This window comes from Acanthisitta chloris, unplaced genomic scaffold, assembly GCF_000695815.1.
Source record: "Acanthisitta chloris isolate BGI_N310 unplaced genomic scaffold, ASM69581v1 scaffold17047, whole genome shotgun sequence".
In the NCBI taxonomy this organism is placed as follows: domain Eukaryota; kingdom Metazoa; phylum Chordata; class Aves; order Passeriformes; family Acanthisittidae; genus Acanthisitta; species Acanthisitta chloris.
This window is the reverse complement of record NW_008684446.1, coordinates 815-14,724: the sequence shown is the minus strand read 5'-3', so window position 1 is coordinate 14,724 and position 13,910 is coordinate 815. Positions and strand designations below refer to the sequence as shown.

The 13,910-nt window shown below is 38.3% G+C and overlaps 1 protein-coding gene across 1 annotated transcript in view; it reads left to right on the top strand.

The window, feature by feature from the left end:
• PROS1 (protein S (alpha)) overlaps positions 1-13,785 on the top strand; it is a gene marked incomplete at its 5' end in the record, with an annotated part of 16,260 nt that extends 2,475 nt beyond the window's left edge. The window contains 6 exons of the mRNA XM_009079353.1: positions 2,697-2,819; positions 2,948-3,070; positions 5,287-5,412; positions 8,835-8,956; positions 11,399-11,517; positions 13,587-13,785. Coding sequence (XP_009077601.1) covers positions 2,697-2,819; positions 2,948-3,070; positions 5,287-5,412; positions 8,835-8,956; positions 11,399-11,517; positions 13,587-13,785 — 812 coding nt within the window. The remainder of the gene's footprint in view (positions 1-2,696; positions 2,820-2,947; positions 3,071-5,286; positions 5,413-8,834; positions 8,957-11,398; positions 11,518-13,586) is intronic.
• Positions 13,786-13,910: the final 125 nt, after the last annotated feature.

Sequence of the window (13,910 nt, the reverse complement as noted above, 5' to 3'; positions counted from 1 at the left end):
TCTTTCCCACTCTCATTAGAGATCCCAGGAGGAAAGGATTTAGCAGACCTGTGAGAGCATTCAGTGTTCCTGAATCACCCAGTGAAAACAACTAGTTTACTTAATAGTCATTGTATTTCTCCATTTGGGTTCACATTGTAAAATCAAATTAAATGAACTATTACTGTTGGTCAGTCACTAGGATAAAGGAGAGCTAAAGTGTGTGTGTGTGTAAACCTTTCAAGTGTTTCTATAAAGCTTACATGTTTGCCAAAATTTATCCACATTTCTGGAAGAGAACCACAGCCAAAAAAGCGGAATTTAAAATTCCCATTAAAACTATATAAGTTTTTTTCAGTGTTTTTATTGAGACAAAGATTTTGTAATATTGATATCAATATTTTTTTGATACTGCAGGTTTTGTCTTTCTGAACTTTTCAGTCCAAATTGTTTTGATACTGTCTAAATGAGAAATTCAGTTTTCCTAATGAGAAATAATTAAATAATTATAACTAAGTTTATAATAATGCAGTAAATGATTTGAATTTCAAGCAGCAAGAAAGTCAAGGCATACAAACGGCAGTGCAAGCAGAATTGAAACATAATTTGTTTTCAGATTTGTCCAACTCACTTATTTTAGAACACAAACATGCATTTTAAAGACACACATTTCTGGATGAACAATTAGAAAAATCAGTGAGCAGATTAACTTTTTAATTCCCATCTAGGGAAGAAAATGAACATTTTCACAGGAGTAGAAGACCCTTTCTCATATTTCATTTTTGCTAATCCAATCAGGAATCTAAATTGCATCTTTAAGTCCCTAAACATCTTTATCCCATGAGTTCATATTCTTAATTACTTTTGAAAATAAACACAAATCCCTGCATTTTTACATCTATCGTTCATCTGGGGACATAACCTCTTTGTCCATCCAGTCCTATCTGCCCTGCCTTGTCTTCTTTGTCTGCTGTATTTTACCAGTTCTTTTTTCATTCATCGCTTTCCTCAATTTTCTTACCCTTCATATCCTTAATTCCACTCATTCCATCTACTCATGTTTCACACTGCCAATCCAATCCATCATCCTTCAGTTCAGACTCTCACAAGCCGTTACTGCTTTTTGCTCAGAAAGATTTACAGTCAAGTTTGTTCCCCAGCTGCACACTGAGGGTGCCTCCCTCACATCAAACGCTATGAAATTCATTGCTGATACCAAACTTAATTCACACACTTGTTCCTGGATGTACAAAAGCAATAAATAAAAAAAGAGAAAAAAACCCATAGGGAGTTTTATAACTTACATTTGGAAATTGTTGTGAAGGATCCATATATAAACTGTATTCCTTTAATTTCTTCTGCTCAATTTCTTTTGCTCAGTCTTCGTCTGCTGGTGGAGGGAGTCCTTTGGTCTGTACTAAAACTATTCTAGAACATAGAGCACTTGTTCTAGAGTTTTGGAGCTTGACCGTCCTCTGGACTTTTGGATTTTCTTGCAGCAGAATTCAATCAGAAGCAGATTTAATTGACAAATATACTGAAACGGATTTTGTTAAGCTTTCTTAGTCACAGAAGGCTAATCTTATAATTATGCAGAGCTCAGTTCTTTAGAGTGAAGTAAGAAATGTTTAAGAAACTGACAGCAAGTGCTTGGTCTTCAGGAACACAGTTGCCTCTTATTCTACATTTTTGAATCTGAGCATCACCGAATCCTTTCATCTATTCATCCTGCTGTCTTGTTTTTTAGGACACTATTTACTTTTTGGTTTTGTTTTGGGTTTTTTTTTTGTGGTGGTTTTTTTTTTTTTTTTTTTTAAAGCATGCCTCAGAAGGGCATTCCAGAGCTTTACAAGAACATAATTTTAAAGTATAAAGACTGTATTTATAATGTTTGGAGACCTGCAGAAAAATAATCCAAGAAGATAATGGCATAGTCCGGAGACACAAATACAGTGATGCCTTATGTGGTATGCTGATGCAAAAATCATGGGAAAAGTTGAATGAATTTTATGTATCTTGGTTAGATTTCAAAAGGCAGTGAATTTTGTCTTCACTGCCCCAGTCTACATATTTTGAACCTTGCTTTCTGTCATCTTGCTAGCACATGTAAAGAGTCTTCAGTTGCTCTTTATGATGCAGATTTGTTTGTCTAATATTTGTAGGCCAAGAAGCTAATATTTGTAAAATATTAGCCACTAATATATCCAGTCTACCCCCAGGACCTGGATGGCCAAGGCAACCTGAAATGCTGTTTCTCTGTAAATGTGACCCTCCTTGAACAGAAAAGCCCATCTCTCTAGTATGGAATTCTTGGTGTTCTAGAAACTTTGATCTTCCTAGTGAATTTTGTGGTAATATGATGGGACAGAGCACTGTTCTTTAAAAAGTGAAATACATCCTTAAAATGTCATGAAAATAGTATTAAGTCTGCGTTTGGTCTCATCTTACAGGGATTAGCATGGCTCATCAAATTTGTCTTCTAGTTGTTTTCTGTCTGACAAAGAAAAAGTACTGATGGCTTTTGAATTTCTCACTTATAAATTCTTGCTGTCAGACGTAGTAGCTAGATGGTTGTATGGTTACTTGATGTCATGCATCAAGCTCTTTCCTGTTGCATGAAAGGTACATGTGGGAAGAGAAGGAGAAAGACTAATCCAATTCTTGAGTAAAAATACAACCCAAAATAACAAGTATTTTTAATGTTTTCCATCCCACAGAAATTTCAAACCAGTGCAGCCCACTGCCGTGCCATAAAGATGGATATAAGGAATGCATAGATGGACAAGCCAAATATACATGTGTCTGTAAAGCAGGATGGCAAGGAGTGAACTGTGAAGAAGGTATATAATCTTTCATCTCATATGATTTTAGTTCCCAGGAGCACAGTTCTAGTATTACTCAATAGTATCACAGTTGGTTAATGAATGTCTTTCCCTTAGCAGAGTTTTTAATTTTGTTTTCCTTCTAGATATAAATGAATGTGAAGACTTAAATGGAGGTTGTAGCCAACGCTGTTCCAATTTACCTGGAAGCTACCGTTGTTTATGTGAAGATGGCTACTTCATGCATTCCAACAAACGGGATTGTGGAGGTAGGAAGGGAGACTAAAGGAGAACAGTACAATTCCTGTTGACTAGAAAGAGGAAAGAATTTAGTCCAGGAGTTCTGTAAATGCCCTAGGTCCACAGAAGTTTGAATCATCTCCGACAGATACTGTTCTGCTTCAGCTTGGGTACTCATTCCACCTGCAGCCTTAGCACTGCAAGCATTTGGGCAACTGTATAATGAACCAGCTCAAAAAGACAAAAAAGAAAGAGAGAAAGGCTACAGAAGTGTTTCTGCTTCATTACTAGAGCTCCATAAGGCTTGTTTTGTCTCTAACCAGTATCACATACGCTTTAAGCATGCTGAAACAAGAACCTAAAGTAGTGTGACCGACTAATACTGTTCCCATGGAAATCCTGTCTGGTAAACACTGGTTTAGACCAAATCACTCCTAATTAATGATGCTGCTCTTTTGGGAGTTTTAAGTTCTTTGGTGAAGAACCTGTTAATGAATCCAAAAATTTGCTTAATGAAGAGAAAGATGTCTTTTATTCACCCAGGCTATTTTTTTTCCTGTATGTGCTTCTGTCTGTTATTATTGGCCGTGATCTATGTGCTTCATTGCACTCCAGATAAAGACTATGTATGGACATAATTAACAATTCTTACTGCAACAGTTAGAAAAAAATACAACCTCTTTCAGTTTTTAAAGTCATATTTTATTGCCAAACTGTGACAACAGCTTTAGATAATGTCAAATAATTTAAGAGTCTCAACTGGAGGGCCATCTTCCACCATCAGTTCCTTAAGTCTATATATTTTTGTGAATTAATAACTTGCAAAAAATGCCAGAACTACAAAAGATTGCTGTTTTGTCACTAAGGGCAAGCAGATAAGTTGGTTAGAATCTCTGTAATTCTTGGAAAGATATTGGAAAATCTGGTTAAAAAAATAATCAAAGATAAAAATAGACTAATATCCCTCAGTACCTAGAGTACTAGTTTAGTCATTTGATAAACTGGATTTAAGTATTGCATTACATCCAGCTGCAAAATTCTGCAACTAGGTGGGCACTGATCACGGCACTTAGTGAGTAATTAAAGGGTCACTGCTCAGTGTGGTTTATTTTGAAGGAGAAAAGAAGAGAGAGAAAAAAAGTAGAGAGAAAGAGAGGTGGATAGTCATCATCCATGGATCCAGCATGGTCTCATCAGTTTCCAGGGCAGTGCAGTGGAGCACTTCGTGTCACACGTCTCGCTGTCCTTTTATCCGTTCCCTTTGCCCAGAGCCTGTCCCAGTGTGAGGTCACACTTGCACCTGTGCTTTAGGCAGAGCCAGGAGCTTTGGCATCATCTCGGGGCTTGCAGCAGAGACACGTGGTTGACCACGACCATCTCAGGGCTCACATCAGAGCCATGTGGTCACTGACACCATTCCAGTGCAGACCTGCAGATACCTGCTAAGGCTCAAAGGGCTGGGGGGGAGCAGCATGCCTGTTCCCCCCAACATTTTCCCAACTGGTTGTTTTGAGCCAGGCAACTTTTCCTCCAGTCCCTGACACATTTCCACAACTACTACAAAACCACAGAGAAAACTAGAATGATCCCTGCACATACAAGTGGGAGCAACGTACTATCAGAGATCTGAGATGTTTCTGTCTGAAAGACATTTAATAAGATCGATACTATACGCTGAATCCAGTCATCACATCTGTATTGTGAAAATGACATTGAAAAATTGGAAACAACACAGAAGACAGACACTAAAATGGTTTGAGGGATAGAGAGACAGTGAGGGACTTAAACACCTGTCAGCATAGCCAATTAAAAGACAATCGTGACATGAATTGATTGTAGCATGTAAGAACCTCCGATAGGATTATCTCCTGTCTTTCTGGATCTCTTTTTCTAAGGTAAGATTTTATTATTCAGTCTGGTTTAGTTTATAGGAAGTCTGCAGACTTTGTCTCTGCCTGCCTGGACATGCATCCCTTTTCCTGCTACCCACATAACACATGAGAGAGAGAATGAGAAAGGCAGGCAGGCAGAGAATATTTTTCACTAAGGGCATACAGCAGTGTCTTTTACAGACCTCTGGAATCCTTATGGCTATAGCTATAGTCTGCTATGAAAGCATAGTAGACCTAGCAAGAAAGAGGCAGTTTGCCAGCCTCATTCAGTCTGCACAGTTTTGGATAGGGTTAGGAAAAAAATGGTATGCAGGAGAATGACTTGTTTTTTAATAATTTGTTTGTATTTCTAGATATAAATGAATGTGTGCTATATCCAAACATCTGTGGGACAGCCACCTGTAAAAACACCCTGGGGAAATATGAATGTGAATGTGCAGAAGGTTACACATATAATTCAACTTCCAAAAACTGTGAAGGTAGGTCTTTGCCCCCAGCCCTTCCTTTATTTTTTAATCCACCGTTTTACTAAGATTCAGCATCTCATCTAGTGGTTTATTTCTTAATCTTCGTATTGTTTATTACATTATGACTCAATTGTTTGTTCTTTCAGAGGTTCCCTCAGGCTATATCACATGTAGTACATACAGTTGCAGTGACTTACTCCCAGACAGTGGAAGGTTTTACATTAATTATACTTCTGCTGTATGTCAGATTCTAAGGTCATGGGAGCTCTCCTATCCCACTTTCAGTCTGAGCTCTCAAACCAGCTAGCATGCTTCTTTCAGGTAACTTGGAGCAATGTTTTGAGGACCTGAGCATCACTAGAGCATCTTGTACTTTGTTTTTAAGCATTTCAGTTATAAGGGTGAAATATTTGGTGGCAGTCCATTTAATAGATCATAGAATCATCAAAGTTGGAGGAGACTTTTAAAATCATCAAGCCCAACCATTAACCTGCCACTCTGCTCTAACCCCTAAACTATATCCTCCAGTATCAGATCCAGATGACTCTCAAACACTTCCAGGGATGGTGAATCCACCACCTCCCTGGGCAGCCTATTCCAGTGCCTGACCACCCTAACAATGAAATATTTTCCCAACTTCTAATCTGACTCTCCTGTGTCTCAGATTATGATCATTCCCCCTACTCCTCACTGCAGGCATGGCAGAAGAGACCAACACCCACCTCTCTATAACCCCCTTTTTAGGTAGTTGTAGAGAGCAATGAGTTCACCCCTGAGCTGCTTCTTCTCAAAGCTAAACAGACCCAACTCCCTCAGCCCTTCCTCATGCAACATGTTTTCCAGGCCTTTTTTGAGCCTTGTTGCCCTTTGCTGGACTTGCCCCAGTGCCTCAATGTCCTTTTTAAAGTGAAGGGCCCAAAAGTGAATACAGTGCTTGATGTGTGGCCTCACCAATGCCAAGAACAGGGGGATGATCACTGCCCTAGTCCTGCTGGCCACATTATTCTTGATACAGGCCAAGATGTCATTTGCCTTCTTGGCCACCTGTGAGCACTGTTGTTTCATATTTAGCCGCTGTCCACCAGCACTCCCAAGTCCCTTTTTGACAAACAAATATATATCCCTAACTCAAGCTATAAGACAAGCTATAATAAAAGCCATTAAAAATACTTCTTTGGTAATTGCAAACTAGGCAAGACAGGAAGATTTAAAAGGGATAATCACAAGAAGTGAAAACTGTGCTTAATCAACTTGTCTCAAAAACCTAAAAGCTTGTCTTTATCCATCTGTTCAGGTCTTATTTAGTCCTCATGGCCAGGAGCTCAGTCTCTGTCCTTTATGTGTCCTTAGATCTCAGATATTGGAAAGGCCATTTCACTGGGGTTACTGAATTCCGTTTAACATAACATTCTTCTAATCCTTCCTGGGGGTATCTAGTTATGTTAGAAAATAACAGCATTACAGAGAAATGACCTCCGTTCTAGGCTGAAAGTGACAGCATGACAGTTCTCTGGAAAGTTTTTGTAAAGACCTCACATGTAAAACAAAACCTTTCTTAAACATCCAGAAAAAGCTATGAAAAAAGGAGCTGCACCAAAAGAATCTTTCCTCAGAAGTATAGTTTTCCAAAATGAAAATGTGTAAGAATGAATTTCAAAACAAAGTTCTGCAAGATTATAGCAAAGTTGAAAATTATTGATAGCTAGCAGTAAAGTAGCAAGAAGCCATTCTTACACAGACCATAATAAAATAACTTTGCAAGTATTGGAAGTATTTGCATAATTGTCCTAGAATGTATTTAATTTCTCTCTACTTGTTATGGTTTGTTTAGTACACATCAGAAATTCAATTTCAATTGTAAATATGAAAGGTCTTAGAGTTTTACAATGAAGAGGAATTTTCTACATTGCCAGTTTGAGAAAAATATATCAGTAACCAGTTTTTATTTTAAATGTTGCCTTTATGTTACTGCTCAAAAGGACACAAAAGTAGTTTCTTGCTGGCCATGAATCTATTGGTCCGTGGCTTTTCATGCAGGTTTCTTCTAACAAAGCTTTGCACAGCAGTAATGCTTAAAAATTCAGATGTCAGCTCATTGCCTAGTTACTGGGGTGTGAAAACACTACTGACAATTTTATGTTTCTTTGTGCTCTGAAGTGAAAAAAACTTCACAGTAATTAATCTAATTGTTGCTCCTCTTAGTAATTTCTTCAGATAAATTCAATTTGATGCAACCCATGTAAGTATTGCCTTTCTTCTGAAACATGATTTCCAGGAGGTTGCAAGATGAGGACATTAAAACCTTACCTCCTGGAAGAAGGATTACGCTGCTAAGCTTTTAGACCTTGTAACCACATTAAATGAGTCACCAAATCCTGTCTAAGGTCAGGATTGTGCAGGCTGACAGGAATGTAGCCTTAACAGAAATACTAAGTGACATTTGATTGTCATATCTCATTTAGGTGGCCAGAGTCAATTATACCTATTAGAAAAATTGAATTTACCTACATTTATGCACAGCTATTTCTATGATGACAGATACTATTAGACTGGAGCAGAAGAGGGTTTGTTTTGATTTTCCTCACCCATTTCTAGGAGGTTGTTGCTACACTTCTTAATCCCTGCTTTTTAAGAGACACTATCAGTGGAACAAATCTGCACCGTCCAGTCTGTTTTTTCATAGAAGCTATACAGTCTTGGACACAGAATTTGATTATATTTTTCTCATCACTTCTGCAATTTCAAACACTTTGCTAAAAAAAATAGGTAGTGGAAGTGAGTAATTATGTTTATTATGCTAGAGGGGTCTGTCTTGCAGTCAGTCAGTATCAAAGAGACAAATTAACCTGAACCCATATCATAAAGGTTTCGTCTTCCCATATGAATAGTTTAATACACACAAACTCTCCTTCCACATCCACTTGTCACCATATTTCCTCTCTCTTCCTCCAAGCAACAGGAAAAAAAATCAGTACATTATTTTAAAAGGTATTTTGCCCTCAGATTATTTTGGTTTTATATTAATAAATCACATCCTTTCTTCACATACTTGCCATATATGCTCTTAATAATCTAATCTCTCAAGACATCTTATAGGGAAAGGAAGAGATCCAACCCAGAATTGCATTTCCGTCACATACAGTAGTCATACGAGGTCTCTTTCACTAATTCAGCCACCTTACAGTTCATCTTTTTAGTGCCTCACAAATCAGACCAAATTGTCTCCAGCTCTGCACACCAGGCCTCTGTCAAGATTACTAGGTCTTCTACACCCAGCAGGTAATTCTGGATTGTGAATTTTATGTAGGACACATCCATTAGGATTAGTTTAGCTTGGCAGCAGTCACCTATGTTATTGCATTGTTTTATTAATCTGTGTTAGTTCTCAGTCTGTACCATGAATAAATCTTCCTGTATGCTTCCATTTCTCCTAGATATTGATGAATGTGCTGAAAATGTTTGTGCTCAACTCTGTGTAAACTCTCCAGGAAGTTATAGCTGCTATTGTGATGGCAAGAAGGGGTTCAAGCTCTCTAAGGACATGAAGAGTTGTGAGGTAAAACGACTATGTAAGAGTCCATGTGGAAAATCACAAATCTGGGTGTTTGTTGATGACAAGATAAGTTAGATTAAGGCAAATAGGAAGCTATTTGAAGACTGATTAATAATTGATGAGAAAATGCTGGAGACTTTTGTCTATGGTTTGGCTCACAAAGCAGGCCTGGTAGGGGTTTGGAAGCCACTCAGTTCATGCATGCTTATTTACAGGAGTCCTGTCAAAAGCAGCTTTCCTTAGCCAGTCATTTCTGCTTTCAAAATAAGCCCCAGGTTTTCCCTATCAAGCAAATAATTCCTGTTCTCAGAGCCAGAATGTTCCATTTGTCCATATGTTCCCAAGTTTTCTTTAGACGGCAGAAAAGTTTTCACTCGCTTTGTCAGAAATGCTCCATGCTTTGCCTGTTTCGATTGAAAAAACTGGATTGTTTTCCACACTTGTCATCTTAAGCCTCATGAAAAAGCACTTAGTAATACTTGTCAATTGAAGAACACCTTGCAGCCAAAATTGGCTGTTCTTGCTCAGTTTGAAGATTTATACTTCTTAGTAGCAGAAAGTTTGAAACTCCAGAGAATCAGGATTCAAGTCCAAGGATTTTCTTGTAAGTGGTTCTCTGTATACTTTGAAAGGTGCAGGCAGGCTGAGACTTGTTATGTGAAGTGAGCTCAGATAGCTGCCAACGAAAAAACACCTCTAAGAGTCCAACAAAATTTGGCTTAAACTGCAGGAACAAGATCTGACACCAGTTCTAGCATCTGTATATTAGATCTTGTTTGTACTTTCTGAAATCTAATATCTAAACACTTGGCAGTCATATTTCATTTTGCTTATCCATGAAACAGTAACATGTAATGAGACTAGAAGATGCTCTTATTTTCAATACTGTTGTTTAAAAGTGATTAATTCTCTATCTGGAAGTTAGTTTCATGCCTCTTAATTGGAAAAAAAGTTTAATCAGCTGAAAATACATGCAGTCTAAAGACTAGTGACACCACTAGACATAAAATGAAGTGGCCATAAAACTCAAGATGAGCTCCTATACATTTAATGGAAAGGCTGCATCAGGAATACAGAAGTCAGAGTTTGAGAACTGCATTACAACTTTTACAAAAGTACACCATGTCTTGAGAACAGAAAAGCTGTTCACACCTATTCTTGATCCTTCTGTTTGTAGTATCACTGTACTGCCCTCATATAGAAGACAGTCACAGCCTGTTTTGAGGGATAACGTTAGATCGAAGAGACTTTTAGACTCCTACTAGTCAATGAGACAGGTGCTCTAAACCCTGTTCTGGAGGAGTTTTCCCACCTCTCTCCACAGGCTGATTCTGGTTTCCTGCATCTAAGGGAATACAGGTGTTGCTTTTAAAACAAAACTGCAGATATTACTTTAATTGTGACATCCCATCATCAGAAGAGGAAGTCAACAATGCCTTAGAATGGATACTTGACATTTGTTTCTTGAATGTTTTACTAGTTTTACTTTACTAAAATTGCACCACACATAAAATAAATGTTGCTTCTGGACAGAAACATCTTCAGGTAGATGAATACCTGAAAGAATAATCACCATTTTCCCCCTGCCCCCTTGCAACTGCATTTGGCTGACATTACTCACATTGTCTTTGGCTAGAGCATTAGGATTAATCCCAGTTTTCATACTGTTGGAGATCTTTCAGCTGCCACAAATACTTAGAACTTTTACAGTTTTCTGGACAATGTAGTTTTCAGAGCTTCATATCCCCACTAAGATTTCTCAGAAATACATGCTCAGTGTTGTTCCAGCAGGAGTAGTGGTGTTGTTTTTGTCAACATTCCTTTCCAGAGCTCAAATAGACAAATACATTCAAGGAACAGCCAGCTAGAAACATTTTCTATTAGTCTGTTACTTAGTCCACTTGTAAATTGTTACTTTTTATTCCAGGTAAATGATTTTAGTAGTACTAGAGATCACTCTGGTATGAATAGCTGTGCATCAATATTGATAAAGACAATAAAAGGTGATTTCATATTTTTCCTAATACAGTCTTTTCTAGTCACAGCTCTGGCCCATTCACTTCTAGCACCTTATCAGGTTTAGATTCTGTAGAACTTTAATAATGGAGCCTGGCAGGACCCTAATAGGTGGGTGTCATACATCTCTAGTTGAAAGAAAAGTACCTAATGCAAGATTTGAATTTTTAATTCAAATACTAAGTATCTAAATATAGTTCCAGTCCACCAGAACTGTTTCAACCTGAATGATCTTCCAGCAGTTTAAATAATGATATTACAAGCAAAAGTGAAACCACACCAGTTCATTTGTACATAGGCATTCAAGTTTAAAAAGACCCAAAGAAACAGAGGTAAGCCATTACTTACAAAGGACAGTCTAGCAGCCAAAAATAGGAGTTGCTTCATATCACAGTGCATTAGCAGCTTTTTTTCCTCTACCATTTTCAGTCCGTGACTACGTGTATCCCACTGGACCTTGAAAAGAATTATGAACTGCTTTACCTGGCAGAGCAATTTATAGGAATTCCCGTTGTCTACTTAAAGTTTAAATTGCCAAATGTCACAAGGTAAGTATTTGTTATTGATAAAAATATGCATTGAAATTATGGATGTTGGTTTCCGTTCATTTTCTGAGGGTTTAGAAAGAGTGCATTTCGTGCAAAAAATTGTATCACCATCTCCCCAGGGGTTTTATATGAGAAATGAACAAACTCTGGTTCCTACATAGACTAGCACTTCAAGGAAAACGGAATCATTCAAAAGTGGATAGGCAAGCATACTGTGTCTGGAGTTAGTTTGCAGCATCTCTTATTGGTTGTACTGTGTCCTTGAGCCACTTCATCAGTATAGGCAGCAGCTCTTACACAGCAAAACTAAAAGGACAGCAAGTTTCTTCCAGATAGCTCAAAAGCAGTGGCAACTATGTCTGAGCCAGGAAACAGTGCACAGATGGGGCAAGACAAGCATCAGGGGCATTCAGATGTTATTGTGTTTATGAATAACAGATTTGGAGTCTTCCAGCCATTACAGTCCTTGTTACCAGTGCTGTTGTAGGGAGAGGTGTATGATCTGGGAGAGAGGATTCAAAGAAATCCAGAATTGAATGGGCAAAAAGGCAAGAGGATTGAGGGTGGTAAGTTTAACAGGCAGTGTAATAGTCCCATTAGTTTGTGGACAAGAGAGCAAAAATATTGGGGCTTTCTCATGACAGAAGCTTACTCTTCCTCTGAAGGAAAGAGCAGGGACTGAGGAATGCAGGGTGGGGTGATAGAGGTACAGGAAGGCATTTAGAATTCTGAACATGAAATTAAGATGTTAGAGGAAAATAATTACCGTACAGCTTCCAGTTATATATGGGAATGGCTTTAGTTTGGGTGTCGCCACTACTTCACATCTGCTCTGGGCAGAAGCTGTGACATGCTGTGCACATACTGCAGAGAAACAAAATCAGGCCGATCCTTTCCCCCTGTCCCTGTGCTTCCTTTCACAGGGTGTTCCAAGGACACTGTACCTTGTCCAGAGCACCATCAGTGTGATTTTCTTTACAGCTGTCAGAGCAATTGCTAGTGCTAGTGACCCCTTTATTACTTTTTGACTTCTTTGCTGCAGCAGCTGAAATTGCAGTGTTCCTTGACTTACTGACCGAACAATCTGAAGGTAACAGCGGCAGCAGCTGGTTGAGCTGGTGATCCCCAGAGCCTCAGAACCTTAAGGAAGGACATAAATATTGAAAACTTTTTCCTCTACCGCTGTTCGGAGTTGACCAGGCATTAATGCTGTCCTGGAAGACCTTTCTAAGATGATAAATGTTTGAAGCTGTGTTAACAGTCTGTGTGTAAATACAGACAGGGTTTCCGTGGGTCTGCGAGGGACAGCGCCATCTAGGGGACAAAGAACTGGACTGCGAGTGAAAGCGACCCCTGTTTTTCATTCCGGCTGCCTTGCTCCTTTTGCTCTCTTCAGCACATCCTAACTTTCAAACGCAAAACAGTGGAAGTTAGAAACAGAGCTTTCTCCTTTCATCCTTAATCTATTTTGTCTAGTCTCACAGCTCATGGAGATAAAGACTGTTTTTTCTGTACTTCTATTCTCTTCCACTGTACAGGTTCTATAATGTAAACCCTAATTTTGCTACATAAACACATTCAGCTAAAATCCAGACAACAAATCCTCATATTATAGAACAGCATATCAAAGGCAGCAGTAATCAATACAAATTGTTAGGTTATAATTGTTGTAGGACAAAACTTGTAAACCCAGTTGCATGTCATGTATTTTCTCTGCATTGCATCCCCATAAAATGCAGTAGGAATATTACATTTATCTTCTTACTCAAGGAGAGTTGGGATGCCCTTTACATATAAAGCTCATAGTGGATTTGGGAACTGAACCAGGGTTATTTCAAATCCCAGCTCAGGGTGTGAATTTGGAAATTTTCACTATTTTCAGGTGAACAGGACTTACATTAGATTCTGCTTTTGACTAATTGTATGCAAATACCACAACTGATCAGACACAGAGATACCAAAAGGTTAATATCTATGAACTTTTTTTAACCCAACTAATCAGTTATTCTAGGCTATACAGTATTTCATGTTTCCTGTCTTCTTATTAAGATTCCTTCTTCACAACTCAGATTTACAGCAGAATTTGATTTCCGGACATATGATGCAGAGGGTGTTATACTATATGCAGAATCCCTTGACAATGCAGCATGGATCTTGCTTGCTCTTCGTGATGGAAAGATTGAAATTCAATTCAAGAATGAATTTGGAACAAAAGTCACCAGTGGAGGCAAAGCCATTAATGATGGACTGTGGCATATAGTAAGCTGAGTTTTCTTCTCCCCTTTCCTTCCTTTAACCCACTATGGGAAAATTCTGTATTGATAAGTAAAGTAGGGAGAAACTAAGCAACTGTTAAAAGGCTTAAAATGATGCATTCAAGGCCCAGATTTAAA